This window comes from Oncorhynchus clarkii, chromosome 9, assembly GCF_045791955.1.
Source record: "Oncorhynchus clarkii lewisi isolate Uvic-CL-2024 chromosome 9, UVic_Ocla_1.0, whole genome shotgun sequence".
Classification (NCBI taxonomy): domain Eukaryota; kingdom Metazoa; phylum Chordata; class Actinopteri; order Salmoniformes; family Salmonidae; genus Oncorhynchus; species Oncorhynchus clarkii.
Genome location: NC_092155.1, coordinates 56,058,535 through 56,080,033, shown reverse-complemented (window position 1 = coordinate 56,080,033; position 21,499 = coordinate 56,058,535). Strand labels below are relative to the sequence as shown.

Below are 21,499 nucleotides of genomic sequence, written 5' to 3'. Positions count from 1 at the left end.
ACTAATGAAAAAGCCACAAAGAAACCAACATTTTGCAATGGCCTTCTAAGTATAAAATAATGTAATTTCCAACTTTTGGAGCATACAATATAGCTCAGTATTTGTATTATTTATTTTGGTCGTTTTTGCTCATCTTTATCAAGGGTGCAAATCATTATGGGCCTAAGTATATATCATGATATTAAAAGGTCCAAAATGTATATAGCAATTGCAGATTACCCCTTTTAAATAGTAAGAAATATGTTCTTTATCAGGGCTGTTAAGTATCAGTCCTGGAGGGCAGAAACACTTCTGGTTTTCATCCTCTCCTTCTAATAAGGGACTAATTCAGAACTGGGATACCAGATAAGTGCAATTAACTACCAGGTAGAAACAAAAACCTCCAGGACCGGAATTGAACAGCCCTGATCTTTTAAGGATGATGAGTGTTATACAGTGGCAAGAAAAGGTATGTGAACCCTTTGGAATTACCTGGATTTATGCGTAAATTGGTCATTTGATCTGATCTTCATCTAAGTCACAACAATAGACAAACATAGTGTGCTTAAACTTTTAAAACACAACTTATTGTATTTTTCTTGTCTATATTGAACACATCATTTAAACATTCACAGTGTAGGTTGGAAAAAGTATGTGAACCCCTAGGCTAATGACTTCTCTAAAAGTTATTTGGAGTCAGGAGTCAGCTAACCTGGAGTCCAATCAATAAGACGAGATTGGAGATGTCGGTGAGAGCTGCCTTGCCCTATAAAAAACACTCTCAAAATTTGAATTAGCTATTTACAAGAAGCATTGCCTGATATGAACCATGCCTCGAACAAAAGAGAACTCAGAAGACCTAAGAATTGTTGACTTGCATAAAGCTGGAAAGGGTTACAAAAGTATCTCTAAAAGCCTTGATGTTCAGCAGTCAAAGCCAAAGCAGTAAGCCAAATTGTCTATAAATGGAGAAAGTTCAGCACTGTTGCTACTCTCCCTAGGAATTCCATCCTGCAAAGATGACTGCAAGAGCACAGTGCAGTATGCTCAATGAGGTTAAGAAGAATCCTAGAGTGACAACTAAAGACTTACAGAAATCTCTGGAACATGCTAACATCTCTGTTGATGAGTCTACGATACATAAAACACTAAACGAGAATGGTGTTCACCATGGAAGAAGCCACTGCAGTCCAAAAAAAAAACATTGCTGCACGTCAGAAATTTGCAAAAGTGCACCTGGATGTTCCACAGCACTACTGGCAAAATATTTTGTGGACAGATGAAACTAACGTTTAGTTGTTTGGAAGGAACACACAACACTATGTGTGGAGAAAAGAATGCACAGCACACCAACATCAAAACTTCATCCCAACTGTAAAGTATGGTGGAGGGAGCATCATGGTTTGGGGCTGCTTTGCTCTCTTAGGGCCTGGACAGCTTGCTATCATCGACGGAAAAATGAATTCCCAAGTTTATCAAGACATTTTGCAGGAGAATGTAAGACTATCTGTCCGCCAATTTAAGCTCAACAGAAGTTATGTGATGCAACAGGACAACGACCCAAAACACAGAAGTAAACCAACAACAGAATGGCTTCAACAGAAGTCCTGACCTCAACCCGATTGAGATGCTGTGGCATGACCACAAGAGAACAGTTCACACCAGACATCCCAAGAATATTGCTGAACTGAAACAGTTTTGTAAAGAGGAATGGTCCAAAATTCCTCCTGACTGTTGTGCAGGTCTGATCCGCAACTACAGAAAACATTTTGTTGAGGTTATTGCTACCAAAGGAGGGTCAACCAGTTATTAAATCCAAGGGTTCACATTTTTCCCACCCTGTACTGTGAATGTTTACACGGTGTGTTCAATAAAGACATAAAATTATACGTTTTCTTGTGTAATTAGTTTAAGCAGACTTTGTTTGTCTATTGTTGTGACCTAGAGGAATCAAATTTCATGTCCGAATTATGCAGAAATGTAAATGCTCTATTTGAGCTGCATTGTCAATGCATGTCGACACTAAGCCTCCTTTTGGGGAAATTTGACAGTGTAACTCTTCCGTATATAACATCCGAAACCTGTTCGTGCGTCAGTCAGGCAAAGATTGAAAATGTCTTCCAGCGACTTCGGAGCTGTTGTCTGTGCCAAATAATGTTTGTATCATGCTTTGTGCTGCTGCCATGTTGTGTTGCTACTGTATTGTTGTCATGTTGTGTTGCTACCATGCTGTGTTGTCATGTGTTGCTGCCATGCTGTGTCTTAGGTCTCTCTTTATGTAGTGTTGTGGGGTCTCTCTTGTTGTGATGTATGTTTTGTCCTACATTTTTATTTTTAATCCCCCATCCCCGCAGGAGGCCTTTTGGCTTTTGGTAGGCCGTCATTGTAAATAAAAATGTGTTCTTAACTGACTTGCCTTTTTAAATTCATAAAAACACACATGCAGTGTCCTTCTTAAGATGAACTGAGGAGGCACATTTTCAGGAAGCCCTCAAGCAGCGCTGCCGCATTCATTCTCCCTCGCACTTCTCCTTCTTACCTTCTACAAGGAAAACTCTCAGTAGCAGTTGAACCTATGCGGCCCAAACCCTTGCCTGGTGTGCCAGAAAAACCCCTGTGTTGGAGAGCCAAGTCGGCCATTAGCCAGGCTCTGACACCGGCCCACAGTGCTGCTGCAAAGCAAAGGCATGCATGGAGTAAGAGGGAGAGAGTCAATTTTATAGGCCAGCAGACTGACTTGCTCTTTGTCCTCCAGGCCTGGAAGGCACACCTCATGGGCCGAGAGGGCTGTAAACAGAACTCACGAAGGATTGCGGTATTGCAGAGAGCCCAGCTGGCACAAGGTAAGTCATTCATACACCCACTTAACCCCCCCCCCCCCTGCTCTTCCACCCAAGCCTGGGGGGTAGTGTTAGACCCATGGAAAGGGCCCATTCTGCATATTGGTCAAATATATAGCTGTGTTCCAGTCTCATGCCAAGAGATGCATTGAAATGTCAATTTGTTGTATAGTAAATAATGTGTTTTGCATTCTTGTGAATTCATAAAAACTGAAAAAGGCAGTAATGCTTTCAAAATGCAAAACCAATTAGTGCATGTGAATGATCAATACAGTATGTGCTCAAGTGATAGTTCATTGGTTACGAATTTTGTCTCTTTATACCCTTTCACTGAAAGCTTCTTTTTTGTTTGTATTTGTCATTTCCTGACCTTTGCCATCACAGGAACTTTCATGTTTTTTCCTCTGTCCTTTGTGTACGCATACATGCATGCCAGTCAGTGGAGGCTGCTGAGGGGAGGACGGCTCATAATAATGACTGGAATGGAGTAAATGGAATGGCATCAAGCGTTTGCTGTATTTGATACTATTCCACTCCAGCCATTACCTTGAGCCCGTCCTCCCCAATTAAGGTGCCACCAATCTCCTCTGATGCACATTCTGCAAACGTGTACACACACACACACACACAGCATTCAAACACTGTACAACCTTCTTGCCTTGCAGGTTACCTGTATACAGTACACACAAGGCAATTCCAGACTGAAAATATTTTTGCTATCAGATTGTTCTGGCAATTCTCACATAGAAACTTAATTGGGAGGAAAGATGTTTGGCATGCTTTTACATTTGTATTTTTATTTATTTTTTAACATCATGATGAAAAGTGGCCATTTTAGGCCCTTTTTAGACCTAGTGCATTCGAAAAGTATTCAGACCCCTTGACTTTTTCCACATTTTGTTACGTTACAGCCTTATTCTAAAATTGATTGATTTGTTTCCCTCAATCTACACACAATACCCCATAATGACAAAACAAAAACAGGTTTTCAGAAAGGTTTGCAAATGTATAAAACAATGTACATAAGTATTCAGACCCTTTACTCAGTACTTTGTTGTAGCACCTTTTGGCAGCAATTACAACCTCAAGTCTTCTTGGGTATGATGCTACAAGCTTGGCACACCTGTATTTGGGGAGTTTCTCCCATTCTCTGCAGAACCTCTCAAGCTCTGTCAGGTTGGATGGGGAGCGTCGCTTCACAGCTATTTTCAGGTCTCTCCAGAGATGTTCAAGTCCGGGCTCTTGCTGGGCCACTCAAGGACATGCAGAGACTTGTAGGTTTTCATCAAGGATCTCTCTGTACTTTGCTCCATTCATCTTTTCCTCGATCATGACTAGTCTTCCTGCCGCTGAAAAACATCCCCACAGCATGATGCTGCCACCACCATGCTTCACCGTAAGGATGATGCCAGGTTTCCTCCAGATGAGACACTTGGCATTCAGGACAAAGAGTTCAATCTTGGTTTCATCAGACCAGAGAATCATGTTTCTCATAGTCAGAGTCCTTTAGGTGCCTTTTGGCAAACTCCAAGCGGGCTGTCATGTGCCTTTTACTGAGGAGTGGCTTCCGTCTGACCACTACCATAAAGGCCTGATTGGTGGAGTGCTGCAGAGATGGGAGAACCTTCCAGAAGGACAACCATTTCCACAGAGGAACTCTGGAACTCTGTCAGTGACCATCCCTTCTCACCCCGATTGCTCACTTTTGCCGGGCGGCCAGCTCGAGGAAGAGTCTTGGTGGTTCCAAACTTCTTCCATTTAAGAATGATGTAGGCCACTGTATTCTTGGGGACCTTCAATGCTGCAGAAATTGTTTTTTTTTGTATCCTTGCCCAGATCTGTGCCTTGACACAATCCTGTCTCGGCGCTCTACGGATACTTCCTTCGAACTCATGGCTTGGTTTTTGCTCTGACATGCACTGTCAACTGTGGAACCTTATATAGACAGGTGTTTTCTTTCCAAATCATGTCCAATCAATTTTATTGTCCACAGGTGGACTCCAATCAAGTTGTACAAACATCTCAAGGATGATCAATGAAAACAGGATGCACCTGAGCTCAATTTCAAGTTTCATAGCAAGGGGTCTGAATACTACATTAAATAACATATTTCTGTTTTATTTGAATTAAATTTGCAAACATTTCTACAAACCTGTTTTCAATTTGTCATTATGGGATATTTTATGTGTGCGTGTGTGCCCGTGTGGTTGAGGGGGGGGGGGGGTATTTTAGAATAACACTCAGTACTTCCTAATGGTGGAGGAAGTCATTCTCTTCTTTTTCTCCTGTGTTCAGGGAAGCCTGGCAGTGTGGCTAAGCTTAAGCAGGTGTGGTCAGTGGGAAGTAGGGGCAGGGCAATGGGCAAAGGGAGCAGGATTCCGGCCTTGGCACCCAGAGCCAGCCGAACCCACACCAGCCGCCTCACCCCAGTCAAACGGTGAACCCACACCCAACCGTCCCTGCCCCAGTCTTCTCACACAAGAGCACCCTAGATTGTCCAAATGCTTGGAATGAGGAAGAACCATGGCACCGTCCCAACAGTATAAAATACATTCCTTTACAATCACTGATCTAAAATGACATGATCGGTTTCAATCATATGGCTTTATCCCAACCTATGTAGTCGCCTTACACCAATGGGAGAGGAAATGAGGGAAGAACATTTGTCAGTTTTGGGCTACAGTTTCATGTTGACACCCTGACTAGGGAGGACTGGATTCATCTCCCTTGCAACTGAGTCTGTCAGAACAGGGACCAAAATCTGGCTAAAATCAAAAGGGAGGGATACTGAACGATATTGCAATATATTATATATTAGTATACTACATACTAACGTATTATAATATAGTAATAATACTATTCTAAGCTGTTTATTGATTACTCCAAATCCAATAACAGCCTGAGTGTAGCTACAACAAGCTTTATGCAGGGCATCTGTTTACATTTCTCTTTACGTCTCTTTATGTCTCTCTGTGTGGCTTGTAATCTAATCAAATATGTTTTACATTGATACAGTAGTTGTGTAAATGTCTTTGTTTCTTACTGTAATTAATTTCCCTACTTAGTTATTATATAGCACCTTTTTCTTGTCAATGGAATTTATCATGCTTTTTACATTGTCACACTATTTATTGTTTCAATCTGGGTTTTTTTATATTTTGAGTGTTTAGACAATCAACACTGAGCACAGATATTTGGCCTAGCCAAAAAGCCATTTAAGGTAAAATAGAAATTATTAATTGCTAATTGAAATAGAAAATAAATGAGAACAAACGTTCTCTTTTTTTCTTTAGGAGTAATGTACGTTAGTGGTAATTTTCCCAAACATCTAAGATTTGAGAATGGTCCCATTTGATGAAATTTTTAGGCACTTAGTTCACTGTAATACTTTCTAGATATGGTAAGATGCACCCTTTTATAGGGGTGCATTTTTTTCCATGTTACTTAACATGCTATTGCATTTTGTATAGGTAGCCTAAATCAGAGGGATTTTATACCAAATGTGTGAATCTTGACCTAAATCTACAAGTCATAATTATCTTCAAGGTACACCCTACATCAGTACAATGTGGACTGGAACTAATATAAAGGGTTCACTTAGCAGACGCAGACAATACTATTTTACTGCTTCATATGTTATATGGTGTGTTTCATTGTTATCTGCTGGTCCTTTGCCTTGACCAATCTTGATCAAATTATAGGACAATTTGACATTTTCTTACATCCCAATCTTTTTGTCTCTTTCAGCTTTTTCATATTTAGGAAATGACATCGGTGTATATTACAGGAGGCTGGTGGCACCTTAATTGGGGAGGACAGGCTCGTGGTAATGGATGGAGCCGAATCAGTGGAATGGTATCAAATACATCAAACACATGGTTTTACATGTATTTGATGCCATTCTATTTGCCCCGTTCCAGCCATTATTACAAGCCGTCCTCCTCTCAGCAGCCTCCACTGATGTATATATTTTCCTTGTGGATTTTCAGTACATATCCATCAGTATTGACTGTACATATTTGATTTACAACCATTCTGTGCAGAGATTGAAACATCTATGTTTGATTAAATAAAGTTAACAGCACTGTATAGATTAATTTGTCTCTTACTCTGGTGAGTTTGAGATGCCAAATATGTATTTCAAAGACAACTATTTTACACCAACAATTATAGTATCTGTTATCCACCCAGCAGCCCTCAACTCTTACCCAGCACTCAGACACATTAAAACACTGATATAACAATACATATTTAATGAATCTGTTACAAACATCAACACAAAAACTAGTTGTGACTCTTAAAATGTCATTAAATATTTGTTCTAGAATCTATGGCAAACATTTACCAAATTATATTTTCATGTAACCTTTTTAGTTACTAAAACATCCATAATCTCAATCAAAGGCACTAAACTGGCATGAAAAAGGCTTTTCAGTGTTCAATGCTGCCATATATTTAGTTTGCTGAAAAAGTGGTTAATTTTGTATAGACATAAGTCATGTACAATTACTAATTTGGTTTTCCTACCTATTGACATTACAATAAACATTACAAAAGTGAAACATTAAACAGGTCAGTGAGAATGAAAGAATGTCATTCTTTTCACATTGTCTTTGTTAGTTGTCCTACTAGGCCTACATACACATATAACAATTTAACAATATTTGTTGCATAACCTTTGTCACACAGAGCTTTAGCTTGACAATCATGGTGCAGTGTTTTTGGCACAAACCAGCTCCTTATTTTCCACTACACTCCACATCCTGAATAGCTCCTGAGGACTCAATTTATGGACTACGATGAGGTTTTTGAAAAAGCAAGGTTCTCTGTTCATTGGACTCACTCTGCGTTTCATGATGCCAAAGGTCCTGAAACCTATGTGCATCTCTGGAGTCAAGTGTAGCTTCTGGAGGCACATTCCCAAAAACACATCATCAATGGGATAGAGCTCCAAGTCCTCTGAAACCACAAACAGTCTATGAGCTAATTGTGAGGACATTAAAAACCCACCACCACCAACATAAGGTGGGTACGGTTTGTCAAACAGCTCTTTGGGGATGTAGTATTTACTTTGATGGTTTCTGATGGGGATGGCTTTGGATATGGTGTCCCCAACAAATAAGTTCAGCACTTTGCGGTCCTCAGTCTTGAAACCAATAAGTTCCAGTAAGTTCTTTGTATTCACGAAAACGTCGTCATCCCCTTTGAATATAAACTTGGCACTGGAGCAGTGAATATCAAACCATTTCAGAAAATTTACCTCTTTCAAGGTGAGGTTGAAAAATGTGTCCATAAAATCCCATTGAAGAATGTCTCCATATATAATGTTCTCATACTCAATCAACTTTTGAAGGTTTTTCGTGTCTTTACCATTTGTAGGGCTTCCTAGAAGAAACAGCGTTTTTATTCTCTTACCATCAATTTCCTGTTCCCTACCCCAGGTATTACGCACGGCCTCTCGCCTATCATGCTGCTCTATAACGGATTTTACAACCATGAGCAAGTGTACGTCTCCATTCCTGCATTTATCCGGGTGATTTATTAACATTGGGAAATACCGACAATGTCTGTGTAACACAAATTGGTGGAACCTCGGATCCAAACGTCGAAACCAATCATTTTTCCTCACGGCTGAATCTTCACTGCAGTTCATAACGTGTACATCCCAAGTAGCTAGAGTAGCGTTGGACACCTTCACCCGTGGCGCATCCAAATCATCACCAAGAACAGGCGAGTAGTTTCCCAAACTGCTTTTCAATAGGCCTTTTCCTTTGTAGAAATCACACTCAGGTCCACACCAACCGGCTTCTTCCTGGCGTTTAACCTCCATATCATCCTTGATGCTGTTATCCACAAGCTTGAACTTTTGGATCATCAATAAAGACGCAAAAACTAGAGACAAGCTGAGGAGAGTTTTCAATGCCCTCTTTCTTCTGAAAAAAATATCCATATCTATGGCGCAAAACGTGTAATGAATAAGAAATCCTTAAATTGAATAGGTACCCTTATTGTTAAAGCATCTCATCATTCATTTTGGCTACATCTTAGTGAGTCTATTCACTGTCCCGTGACCAGGCTACCTTGAGAGTAGGTAGCTGGACGCCACCATGCTATTCCTTTAGCGTACAAAAAAACGAATCTATATTTCTTGGAAAGTAATCTCTGTTATATCATACAACAAAAAAACGTTATCGATGAGATTGTGGACTGGTCTTGAAAAGTGACTGTTGCCTACAAGCTTATCCACTTACTCAGTTCCCACTAAGCATGGACCGACTTCTTTTGTACATATTTTTTGGGGGTCCTGTCCAGACCGGCCTTCTTTGTTTGGTATTTTTTTGGTGTGGTTTGGACCAGCCACCGATTGTCGATTTTTGATCCGGTCCGAACCAATCACAGATGTCTATATTTGGTTCAGATTTCGTCCAGTCCGGAAAATATGTATTTTGAACTTTCATTCATAACCTAAAATTAACCTAAAATTAACCTAACTTCGACGTCAGAAAATATACGTATTTTCAAACATTATTTTGTTTACTGGGTATTTTATCCTCTCTCCATTACACATATCTGTAACAATATGCAGGTTTCTTATTTCACATCACAGGTGGCTCACTAGACTGCGTCTCAGGTTGGCTCACTCATCTTTTAGGCTTTAAATTAGATATCTAATGGCATAAGTTACTTGAAAAACTAAGGCTCAGGCTATATTGTCCATTTGATTGCACCTGCTATTTATTTATCAGCCATCAAGCAATACAGTGTATTGTCTTATTATAATGATAATAATACTGTATTATATAATAGGTTATTGTGCGTTATTATATGCATTATAATATCACAGCCTACATACAATTGCCCATCAACGTAGCTAAGGAACTAAACTTAAGTCCCTTAGCTACCATCAACGTAGCTTCAGAAAACGTAATTATAAATTATAGGGTACAATTGTTTTGCAATAATCATCCATTAACACAAACATATATTTATCACACACATACACACAGAGAGAAAGAGAGATCCACAGGGACAAAATCAGTGTAACTCTAGACGCCCAAGCACAGATGAAAGGGGAAACCGGTGTCTTTGGGCTGTGAGGAAATGCATTACAAGCTTTTACCACCCCCGTGTGTCGGTTTTGGAAATGGTCAAATGTGCCGTGTTTTTCCACCTCAAACAACGACCTTATTTATGCCCTGTATAAACATGTATTAAGTGCAGTAAGACACGACTCTCAAATTTTAGTCGAAATAACAAAGGCAAACAGTAAGCTAGTAGGCACCATTGACTGGCACAAGGAATCAATTGTTTATTGATCAATCAGCATCAAAGAGACCTCGACCTCTGATTGAACTGCACGTGACTTCTAGACGTAGCTACATTTTTCGGAATTCGAGCGCTGTCTCGATTCACCACTCGGACCAGAAAACAACACGGTGTCTTTTTTTATCAGAACAACGATTTTACCGTTTGCCGACGACCTGTATTTAGAACAAAATTACTATTGGTTGAATTAGCTAGCGACGTCTACAGAAATTTGTGCAAAACCGACTGTTAACAAGCTTGCAATCCAGTGACTGACATGTAGCTAACTTCCGAAAATGAGGAAGAAACAGGTGAGTTTGTCCGAGTTAGTAGCTAGCAAACGTTAGCTAGTTAACCTCCCACAATATATACTATTATTTAACAGTATTTAGTTAGCGATTAAATTGTCCTACCTAGCAAAAAAAAATGCTACCTAGCAAGCGATTCAATTGTCCATTGTCTTTGGGAATCCTGATTAGTCTTTCTTTCATCGACTAACGGTAGTCTGTTAGCTAGCGGGGCAGTAGTTAGCTAGCTAACTATCAGTTGGTTACGGTAGCCAGCTAAGAAGCGTTCGTTATTTAGCTAGTTAATGTCTGTGCAACTGTTGATTAACACAATGTCTGAACTCATTTCAGATGTCGAGTTAGCAACTTGAAGCGGCGAAAGGAGAAGTGCGCTGTTCCCTCAAGCGACCGAAACCTCAAGGTGAAGGGTTCAGATAAGGTGAATGTTGTTTTTAGTTCTCGGTTTAGATACGTGTGAAATTATGGCTGGTCCATCAGTGAAGCCTTTTAATATTTTGAATAATCTGTTTTGCCTTCAGAGTTCAGTGAAGAGGATGGATGTTAAAAAAATGGAAGACTCAAAAACCGAAATTCCCCTGAATGACTGTATGGTTGGCGGTTGTATGGAGTCAACAACTACTTCTGAGAGGCTCATCTGTGACGGTTATAAATTGGATGAAAAGACACGGTGTGGCGCACCACCAGACATGGATGAATTGTGGGAGGGTAAAGAGAATGGTCTGAGATTTGAGTTGAATTACCGCAGAACAAACGTGTTACCAGAGAATATGGAGGGTGATGAAACTGAAGCGGGTGTTGTGATTGATAAGAGCATCTTCCTTGATGATGACAGCAACCAGGTTCTTCCTGTGGAAAAGTTCTTCGGAAACATGGAAGTTGTACAGGTGAGAGGAGAGTTTTACAAGAAGTGCTTGGTGTGATGGGTGAAATAATGGTCTGATGTTTGGAGTATGTGGCCTAATTTCAAATACTGTTATTTCCATTTGCCTTGTAGGATTGTCCACAGAGATCTGCAGCCTCCTCGACCTTCAGCAGGAGGGAGCACCGGAGACGACAGTACTACGCCAAAGAGGACAGTGATGAAGAGGGCTACACAGACATGCAGCAAGAGGACATAAATGGCACTTAGTTTATAGAAGTAACTAAATCCTATCAATGGGATGGATTAAAACCTCTGTCCTTTTACTAGCCTAATGGCAGACAAGCCTGGGAAAGTGGATTTGTTCAATGGAACGAGGGTATCAAGTTAACTTTTTGCCAGCATGTACCCCAAAGTTTTTAAATTTGTATTGATATTTGAAAAGCTATTTGCACTAACAAAGTAACTTCTTGCTTTTCAATTATCAGGACCTATAGTGTGTATATATTGTTTAATTGGCACAGGGTAAGCGCTCATTCTATTTTTATTGAATGTGTCTTTTACTTTGTTACTGGTTGCCTTGTCAGTATGTATGCACAGTAATGTCTTTATTTGGTGTTTTTATATTGCTATGTAATCGCACGACTGAATGAATGCAACATATAAATCATGTAGTCTTTAGGCAGGTTTCCATTGACCCGGGTTTATTAGACAAAAGCAATGTAGCGACAAAAAAAATGTTGATGTGTAACGGAAACTGCAGATATAGGAAACACTTTCTAAAGACACATAAATTACAACATTTATATCAGTTCGATGGGTGGGATTTTCCTTTCTTCAAACTTTCTTTGTAATAAATGATTGCTGAATACTTTGGCAGGTTCATGGGGAAAGTGTCATCATGAGCTCCATGCTACATTTAATTCTAAATGCCTACTGCTTGCAAAATCAATTTCTTCAACTGGTTGGCTGGCAACTTTCACCATTTAGTTATTTCTGATCTGCAGGAGTGTAAGTTTCACAGTGGCACGGACAGTGGTGATACATTTGCTTAGTCAAATATTGGATTATATCCATTCTGGCTTTCTCGGACTACCTGAGACATGAAACGGACGGGTGGGAGAGAATACAGTCTGTTGCCAGTTTCAGTGCAATTTGCCTAAACGGGTAATGGAAACTCATTCTGATTGGCCGGGCCTGGCTCCCCAGTGGGTAGGCATGGCTACACACCTGCCCGGTCGTGACTAGACATGAATTTATTTCAATTGACTGATTTTCCTTATATGAACTGTTACTCAGTAAAAAAAAAAAAATTGCATGTTTTATATTTTTGTTCAGTATATTTTCAATGCCAACTTTGTAAATGTCGACAAAAATCACTAGAAGTTAAACAGGTACACTGCCAATACAAGGAGCAAGTAAACTTTTTTAAATTTTCAATGACCCGTGTCTGTATTGTTCCACAAGCACATTTACACTTGCCCAAATGAAAGCATAACTTTATCACATAATTATCTAATGACGCTTACAGGCCATGGAGCTGCAATCAGTTCTCAAGTCAAATTTTATTTGTCAAATGTGCCAAATACAACAGGTGGATTTTCAAACCTTAGTGAAATGCTTACTTACAAGCCCTTAACCAACAATGCTTTGAGAAGTTTCAAGAAAAATAAGTGTTAAGTAAAACATAGAAAATAAAAGTTACAAATAATTAAACAGCAGCAGTAAAATAACAATAGCGAGGCTATATACAGGGGGTACCAGTACAGAGTCAATGTGCGAGGGCAACAGTTAGTCGAGGTAAAAGAGGGGTCTGGTTGGCCCTTTGATTAGCTGTTCATGGGTCTTATGGCTTGGGTGTAGAAGCTGTTAAGAAGCCTTTTGGACCTAGACTTGGCGCTCTGGTACAGCTCTCCGTGCGGTAGCAGAGAGAACAGTCTATGACTAGGGTGGCTGGAGTCTGACCATTTTTAGGGCCTTCCAATGACACCGCCTGGTATTGAGGTCCTGAATGGCAGGAAGCTTGGCCCCAGTGATGTACTGGGCTGTATCCACTACCCTCTGTAGTGCCTTGCGGTCGGAGGCTGAGCAGTTGCCATACCAGGCAGTGATGCAACCAGTCAAGACTCTCTCGATGGTGCAGCTGTAGGACCTTTTGGGGATCTGACGACCCATGCCGAATCTTTTCAATCTCCTGATGGGGAATAGGTTTTGTTGTGCCCTCTTCATGACTGTCTTAGTGTGTTTGGACCATGATAGTTTGTTGGTGATGTGGATACCAACCTACAGCCCCGTCGATGAGAATGGGGGTGTGCTCGGTCCTCCTTTTCCTGTAGTCTACCATCATCTCCTTTGTCTTGATCACGATGAGGGAGAGGTTGTTGTCCTGGCACCACACGGCCAGGTCTCTGACCTCCCTTAGGCTGTGTCATCGTTGTCTGTGATCAGGCCTACCACTATTGTGTCATCTGCAAACTTGATGATGGTGTTAAGAGTTGTGCCTGGCCATGCAGTCATGAGTGAACAGGGAGTACAGGAGGGGACTGAGCACACACCCCTGAGGGGCCCCCCCCGTGTTGAGGATCAGCGAGGCGGATGTGTTGTTACCTATCCTTACCACCTGGGGGTGGCCCTCAGGTAGTCCAGGATCCAGTTTCTGAGGGAGGTGTTTAGTCCCAGGGTCCTTAGCTTAGTGATGAGCTTTGAGGGCACTATGGTGTTGAATGCTGAGCTGCAGTCAATGAATAGCATTCTCAATTAGGTGTTCCTTTTGTCCAGATGAGAAAGGGCAGTGTTGAGTGCAATAGAGATTGCATCATCTGTGGATCAGTTGGGGTGGTAAGCAAATTGGAGTGGGTCAAGGGTTTCTGGAATAATGTTGTTGATGTGAGCCATGACCAGCCTTTCAAAGCACTTTATGGCTACAGACGTGAGTGCTATGGGTCGGTATTCAATTAGGCATGATATTTTAGTGTTCTTGCGGAGAGCGTGATCACACAGTCATCCAAAACAGCTGATGCTCTCATGCATGTTTCAGTGTTACTTGACTCGAAGTGAGCATAGAAGTAATTTAGCTTGCCTGGTATGCTCGTGTCACTGGGCAGCTCGCAGCTGTGCTTCCCTTTGTAGTCTGTAATAGTTTGCAAGTCCTGGCACATCCAACGAGTGTCGGAGCCGGTGTAGTACGATTCAATCTTAGTCCTGTATTGACGCTTTGCTCTTACAAGCTTCCGGGTCAGAGTCCCGCTCCTTGAAGCGGCAGCTCTACCCTTTAGCTCAGTGCGGATGATGCCTGTAATCCATGGCTTCTGGTTGGGGTATGTACGTACGGTCACTGTGGAGACGACGTCATCGATGCACTTACTGATGAAGCCAGTGACTGATGTGGTGTACTCCTCAATGCCATCGAAAGAATCCCGGAACATATTCCAGTCTGTGCTAGGAAAACAGTCCTGTAGTTTAGCATCTGCTTCATCTGACCACTTTTTTATTGACCGAGTCACTGGTGATTCCTGCTTTAGTTTTTGATTGTAAGCAGGAATCAGGAGGATAGAGTTATGGTCAGATTTGCCAAATGGAGGGCGAGGGAGAGCTTTTTATACATATCTGTGTGGAGTAAAGGTGGTCTCGTTTTTTTCCCTTCTGGTTGCACATTTAACATGCTGGTAGAAATTATGTAAAATAAATGTAAGGTTCCCTGCATTAAAGTCCCCGGCCTCTAGGAGGTCCACTTCTGGATGAGCGTTTTCCTGTTTGCTTATGGCCGTAAACAGCTCTGCTGTAATAAAATCTGCGTGACTCCAAAACAATATAGTCAAACCTGAGACAACTTTCTTTCAATACCTTATTGGTTCCCCCCACACAATTATCATGGAAACAGTAATGAAATTAGAATATACATCCAAATATAATATGAGAGCACATTAAAAGTATAATATATATGAAAATGTCCAAACAAATCATTCTCTATGCATTGGAGTGGCAGGGTAGCCTTGTGGTTAGTGTTAGACTAGTAACCGAAAGGTTGCAAGATCCCTGAGCTGACTGGGTTGTTCTGCCCCTGAACAAGACAGTTAACCCACTGTTCTTAGGCCGTCATTGAAAATAATAATTTGTTCTTAACTGACTTGCCTAGTTAAATAAAGGTAAAAATAAAAAAATGGATTAGACAGGTGTAATCAATCTGGTAATAGCTCCACCTTGACATCTGATAGGAAAGGGGGGGGGGTCTTCAGTACAACAAAACAGTGTTTTGCATTTTAAATTCAACGGAAAAAGGTAGTGAACGACCAGTTGAAGAACAGTGTGATTATGGCGTCCCAGAAGATTGTGCGGTGTGTGCTTCACGTGTTTCAAAATTTAAATAGTTACATCCATATTGATCAGGCCACAACCACCAAACAGGCACAAATTTACCTCAAAGGCTGTTGAAGCATGGTACGCACCATTTTGGGAGACACGTGTCTTTCAGTACAAACCGTCACACAATGTAGCAAGCATTGAATCACACTGAATGCACCCTGTGCATAGGGATTAGGGGAAGATTTGGGATTGGCCCATTGACTACTACCCAATCAGTGGCTCATAATGGAGTTCTTTTTAATATCACTAGCACAAAATGATCAACAAATCAGCTGTTCTGAGAGCAGCAGAAAACAATGTTCCCTGCCCAGAATTACATTTAGTTCAATTTACCAGTAGTTATAAATCTTGGTTATTCTTAAACAGATAAAGTACAACAAACACTACAAAAGGCATCTGCCCTGAAATGTAAAAAGCATTTTCTCTTTATAATCCCTTTCGTTTGCCCCATTTGTACATGTTTCTTTTATCACACAGCAAGTCATGGGCACTTTTCTTGTGGCATACAATATGCACCAGCTTTAGATTCTCCCGAGTGAACAGCAGTTTATAAAAATAGTCCAGGTTTATGTTGCTGCTCTTGCGGTTCTGCAGTGCTTCCACCAGGGCAGGAATGACCGTCCTCTTCTTCTCAATCCTGGGACAGAGATTTCTACAGATTTGATCCATAACTGACAGGACATACAGTGCCTTGCGAAAGTATTCGGCCCCCTTGAACTTTGCGACCTTTTGCCACATTTCAGGCTTCAAACAAAGATATAAAACTGTATTTGTTTGTGAAGAATCAACAACAAGTGGGACACAATCATGAAGTGGAACGACATTTATTGGATATTTCAAACTTTTTTAACAAATCAAAAACTGAAAAATTGGGCGTGCAAAATTATTCAGCCCCCTTAAGTTAATACTTTGTAGCGCCACCTTTTGCTGCGATTACAGCTGTAAGTCGCTTGGGGTATGTCTCTATCAGTTTTGCACATCGAGAGACTGAATTTTTTTTCCCCATTCCTCCTTGCAAAACAGCTCGAGCTCAGTGAGGTTGGATGGAGAGCATTTGTGAACAGCAGTTTTCAGTTCTTTCCACAGATTCTCGATTGGATTCAGGTCTGGACTTTGACTTGGCCATTCTAACACCTGGATATGTTTATTTTTGAACCATTCCATTGTAGATTTTGCTTTATGTTTTGGATCATTGTCTTGTTGGAAGACAAATCTCCGTCCCAGTCTCAGGTCTTTTGCAGACTCCATCAGGTTCTTCCAGAATGGTCCTGTATTTGGCTCCATCCATCTTTCCATCAATTTTAACCATCTTCCCTGTCCCTGCTGAAGAAAAGCAGGCCCAAACCATGATGCTGCCACCACCATGTTTGACAGTGGGGATGGTGTGTTCAGCTGTGTTGCTTTTACGCCAAACATAACGTTTTGCATTGTTGCCAAAAAGTTCAATTTTGGTTTCATCTGACCAGAGCACCTTCTTCCACATGTTTGGTGTGTCTCCCAGGTGGCTTGTGGCAAACTTTAAACAACACTTTTTATGGATATCTTTAAGAAATGGCTTTCTTCTTGCCACTCTTCCATAAAGGCCAGATTTGTGCAATATACGACTGATTGTTGTCCTATGGACAGAGTCTCCCACCTCAGCTGTAGATCTCTGCAGTTCATCCAGAGTGATCATGGGCCTCTTGGCTGCATCTCTGATCAGTCTTCTCCTTGTATGAGCTGAAAGTTTAGAGGGACGGCCAGGTCTTGGTAGATTTGCAGTGGTCTGATACTCCTTCCATTTCAATATTATCGCTTGCACAGTGCTCCTTGGGATGTTTAAAGCTTGGGAAATCTTTTTGTATCCAAATCCGGCTTTAAACTTCTTCACAACAGTATCTCGGACCTGCCTGGTGTGTTCCTTGTTCTTCATGATGCTCTCTGCGCTTTTAACGGACCTCTGAGACTATCACAGTGCAGGTGCATTTATATGGAGACTTGATTACACACAGGTGGATTGTATTTATCATCATTAGTCATTTAGGTCAACATTGGATCATTCAGAGATCCTCACTGAACTTCTGGAGAGAGTTTGCTGCACTGAAAGTAAAGGCGCTGAATAATTTTGCACGCCCAATTTTTCAGTTTTTGATTTGTTAAAAAAGTTTGAAATATCCAATAAATGTCGTTCCACTTCATGATTGTGTCCCACTTGTTGTTGACTCTTCACAAAAAAATACAGTTTTATATCTTTATGTTTGAAGCCTGAAATGTGGCAAAAGGTCGCAAAGTTCAAGGGGGCCGAATATTTTCACAAGGCACTGTACATAACATTCCAATTGATAATTAAGAAAGCTTTTTTGTAATACTGTTTCAAATATGATTGTGAGCCTGACATTCTGAATGATATTAATAACCGTTATTCACTAAACCCACCTGTGGTCCAAGTTCCAGGTGCTAAAGAGAATCCTGCTCTCTCGGTTGCCATAGGGGTTGATGGAGTGGAGGGAAATGCATTCATCCTGGTCAAACGCACCCTGAGGAAAGGAGAGGGATGAGGGAAGGACACAGGCTATAAGACAGGATGCCATGGAGCCAAACATGATCTGGAACTGTTGGTAACCATTCACATCTCCATCATGACTGTGACTATTGTACATCACATAATTAATTATGTTGTGTTTATGCTTTATTATAGTCAAATCCGGTATTACTAGCCACTTTCAGGTTCATAAATGTTACCTGACAGGAGAACCATCCATCCTTGGTGCATAGTCGATTGAGTTCCTTCTCTGTCCTGTTGAAGTAGCAGCCATTGTACTTGTCAGACTTCAGCTGCAGCACCAAGGACTCTGCAGTCTTCTTGTATTCTGCCTTGAGTTTAGGCTTTTGGATTGTTTGAGCATAACTATCCACCTGTGAATATGCAAACTATAAAATCAGTCATGAGTAAGTATATTCTTTCCCCTCATAAAATAGAAGGGCAGATAACAATTTGGAGTAGATTTGTTATAATGAGGTACTCCTTGAGAATCACTTCTTGACAGTCCCAACCACTTTCAGTGTCAAACCAAAGCATCAGTAATACAGTTTTACCTCCTTCATGTATCCACGAATCCTGCTCTCACAGTTGTACTTCATGTAGGCTGATTTGGTCTTAAATCTGACATCAATTCCTGAAAGCACAGAAATGGAAGAGTGCAACTTTAAAAAGGCACAGTTTGGTTCAGCTAAATATAAAAAGTGTCTCATACTTTGCTCCATCTTGCTTTTGGCTATCGCATTGTTCCCTGCAGGATTTCTTTCCATCCCAAGATAAAGGAATTTTTACCTTGGAACCAGTCTTCATCATCTTCTCTGTTTTCAGTGTCAGAGCTGTCCTTCAAATGCAGCAGCAGTTCCCCCAGGAGTTTGCGTCTCTTTGGAGACCGCTCGTCAGAGAGAAGCCCCTTAGCCGCATCAATCAGAAGATCTAAGTTCCTGTCGGTGTCCAGCAACCGGCTTATGTCACAGACAACTGGAATAATAACAAATCATACCTGTTATTTAAACTGATTCACAGAACAACTTTTGTTAGCTACACATCTAAGCCATGGCACCAATGTGACCAACTGGGTTTGAAGCCCAGACAGCTTAACTGGCCAACCTGGACTCCGAGGTAGATCTGGAACACTCCAATTAGTATGATATGTTGCGTTTCTTATGGTATGTATTAATTTGTGGATGTCCATCATCCATTTCGTATGATACGTTACAAATTAAAATTCATATTAATACTGTATGTAACAAATTGCAATTCGTACAATATGTTTCTAATTCCAATTTGTTGTGGCTAATGTTGGCTAGGTGGCTAACGTTAGCTAGGTTAGGGGTTAGAATCAAGATGAGTAGTTAGGTTAAAGGGTTAAGGTTAGGGCAGTGTTTCCCAGGACCAAGTTTGGGAAATACTGGGTTTGGGGAAGGGTTAGCTAACATGCTAAGTAATTGTAAAGTAGAAGGTAGTCGCAAAGTTGCTAAAGCTGTCCGTGATGAGATTCAAACACGCAACCTTTAGGTTGCTAGATGTTTGCGTTATCCACCCTACTTTTTGCTTAAGTAACCTTCTGTCTTATGCAACCACACCAAACATATCATACTAATTTGGGTGTCCCGGATTTACATGTACTCTGTTATGTCTAGTCTATGAGACCAGGCTGCACTGGCAAGCATCACTGGCAGGTAAAGTTAAGCTACATATTAGTGAGTGTGGTTAACTGCTCTTCCTACAAGTGAAAGCATGGCTAATCCATCCTTTTCAAATCAATTAACACAATTATTTGCCTACATAAAGTATTTGAAGTGCATATTTAAATTAGTATTGTTATCATATATTTACCATGCACAGCTACATAAAGTAGGTCTCATCAATATATATATATATATATGTGTGTGCATGTAACCAAGTCTGAGGTGGTTAGTTGGCTAGTTGTTTGCCACAGTTATAATATTTAACTCACATCCGCTCCATCTCTCACCCATGGCAAGAAGGACAAGTTCAGCATTGTCTGGAAGACTTTGGAAATAGTCCTCTGACAATTCTGTTCCATCTTCATACAAGCAAATATGCGAACCGACGAGTGGAACCTATAAGAAAAGGATTCACATAATTTAAACAAAATAACAATGTAACTGTAACTATCGCCATTTCCTTATTGCAGGTGTTGCTGTTTCGATCTGGTAGCAGTAGAATGTGCTAAATATTGCTAAACTACTGGGCGAAATCGTACCTGTAGGAGTTTACTCCCCTTTTTGAGAAGCTCTTTCAGACTTGTTGCAGCCACCCCATGTTTTGTAGTTTCATTCAGACTTCTTATTTTGACAAGTTTGTTTTTTCTGAAAAGTCCAAACATCGCGCCTTTTCTTCTATGAAGACCATTGTGCGAAAACATGCAAAAAAAGGACTCATACTGCCAACTACTGGACAGGCTGTAAAATTATCCAATATTCTTCTTCTTCTATGGTATAATTGGCGATCACACAATGTAATGTGATTTTCGGATGGAAACAGGATTCCCCCCCAAAACTTAACAAATTACCATAATTGAAAAATAATACCAATCTGGTCCCTACACAGGGGAGGGTGGGTCTTCCGGTACCAGTACCCGTTGCAAGTCTTCTGATGAACAATCCTTAAATCCTGAAAACTTTTCTGCCGCAGCCACAATTATGTCCAGTTTCTTAGACTTCTTTGAGACTTGTGCTGTATAGTTTATAACTGTGGCAATGAACGCAACAAATTCCACCCTTTTAACACAGGGTATCTCTTGTCTGGCAGAAAACATTTACTACAGGCTGTGGTGTATCCACTACTATTTCTTCACTAGCATCACATGTTTTCTCAATTATTTTAACCGCCTCTGCATAGGATATTCGATTGACAGCTCAAATGTTTGCCATCTCAATCTCGTTCACCCTTAAAGGGCACTTCCGGAACTTAGGATCATGATCCCCATCACAATTGCAACACGGTCGTCTTTCTACACACCGTTCTTCAGTATACTCTGTTCGTCTGCATACACTTGAAAGAACGCCAAATCATTTCAAGTCTTACACTACAGTGGTTTGGGGACGAAAGCTCTTACGGCGTATCTTACATAACCAATATTCACATGCGTAGGTATTTCATCTTTATCAAAAAACAACAGGACCAACAGACTTACTTATTTTTCCCCATTCACCCAGCGGTCAGACGCCGGGCACCAATCACACCAGGAATTATCTTCTTGTATTCAACCTGAACATCCGTTGTCACCCCTGAGATGACTCTGTGCTCTACTCCGAAGTTCAAAACATAAAACTTCTGTTGTCTGGATTCTTCTGAGACCCAC

At 40.8% G+C, this 21,499-nt stretch overlaps 3 protein-coding genes across 4 annotated transcripts in view; 1 reads left to right on the top strand and 2 right to left on the bottom strand.

The window, feature by feature from the left end:
- Positions 1-6,916, top strand: part of LOC139416597 (centrosomal protein of 104 kDa-like) — a 47,230-nt gene extending 40,314 nt beyond the window's left edge. Inside the window, exons 21-22 of the mRNA XM_071165452.1 lie at positions 2,735-2,822; positions 5,115-6,916. Of these exons, the coding sequence (XP_071021553.1) occupies positions 2,735-2,822; positions 5,115-5,260 (234 nt within the window). The 3' untranslated portion in view covers positions 5,261-6,916. The remainder of the gene's footprint in view (positions 1-2,734; positions 2,823-5,114) is intronic.
- Positions 6,917-7,524: 608 nt separating this feature from the next.
- LOC139416596 (UDP-GlcNAc:betaGal beta-1,3-N-acetylglucosaminyltransferase 7, like) lies at positions 7,525-8,790 on the bottom strand. The gene has a single exon (XM_071165451.1). The coding sequence runs from the start codon at positions 8,767-8,769 to the stop codon at positions 7,525-7,527; it is 1,245 nt and encodes a 414-aa protein (XP_071021552.1). The 5' UTR covers positions 8,770-8,790.
- A 4,042-nt stretch (positions 8,791-12,832) lies between these two features.
- LOC139416595 (DNA fragmentation factor subunit beta-like) lies at positions 12,833-20,563 on the bottom strand. 2 transcript variants are annotated; one of them, XM_071165450.1, is made up of 7 exons: positions 20,399-20,563; positions 20,129-20,255; positions 18,964-19,149; positions 18,729-18,808; positions 18,375-18,548; positions 18,069-18,169; positions 12,833-16,290 (listed from the first exon to the last, which is right to left on the bottom strand). In XM_071165450.1, exons 1-7 carry the CDS (start codon positions 20,558-20,560, stop codon positions 16,080-16,082), a joined length of 1,041 nt encoding a protein of 346 aa, XP_071021551.1. In that variant the 5' UTR covers positions 20,561-20,563; the 3' UTR covers positions 12,833-16,079. The 2 variants fall into 2 exon arrangements, with proteins under 2 accessions (XP_071021551.1, XP_071021550.1); XM_071165449.1 differs by having other exon boundaries at positions 20,147-20,255; positions 20,399-20,556.
- Between the last annotated feature and the right edge of the window lie 936 nt (positions 20,564-21,499).

Coding starts and splice junctions, on each gene's coding strand:
- LOC139416596 (XM_071165451.1), bottom strand. CDS start 8,769: ATGGATATTTTTTTCAGAAGAAAGAGGGCATTGAAAACTCTCCTCAGC.
- LOC139416595 (XM_071165450.1), bottom strand. CDS start 20,560: ATGTTTTCGCACAATGGTCTTCATAGAAGAAAAGGCGCGATGTTTGGA. Junction 18,809..18,963: donor TGATGAAGACTGGTTCCAAG/GTAAAAATTCCT, acceptor CTGTGCTTTCAG/GAATTGATGTCAGATTTAAG. Junction 18,549..18,728: donor TTCGTGGATACATGAAGGAG/GTAAAACTGTAT, acceptor GCATATTCACAG/GTGGATAGTTATGCTCAAAC.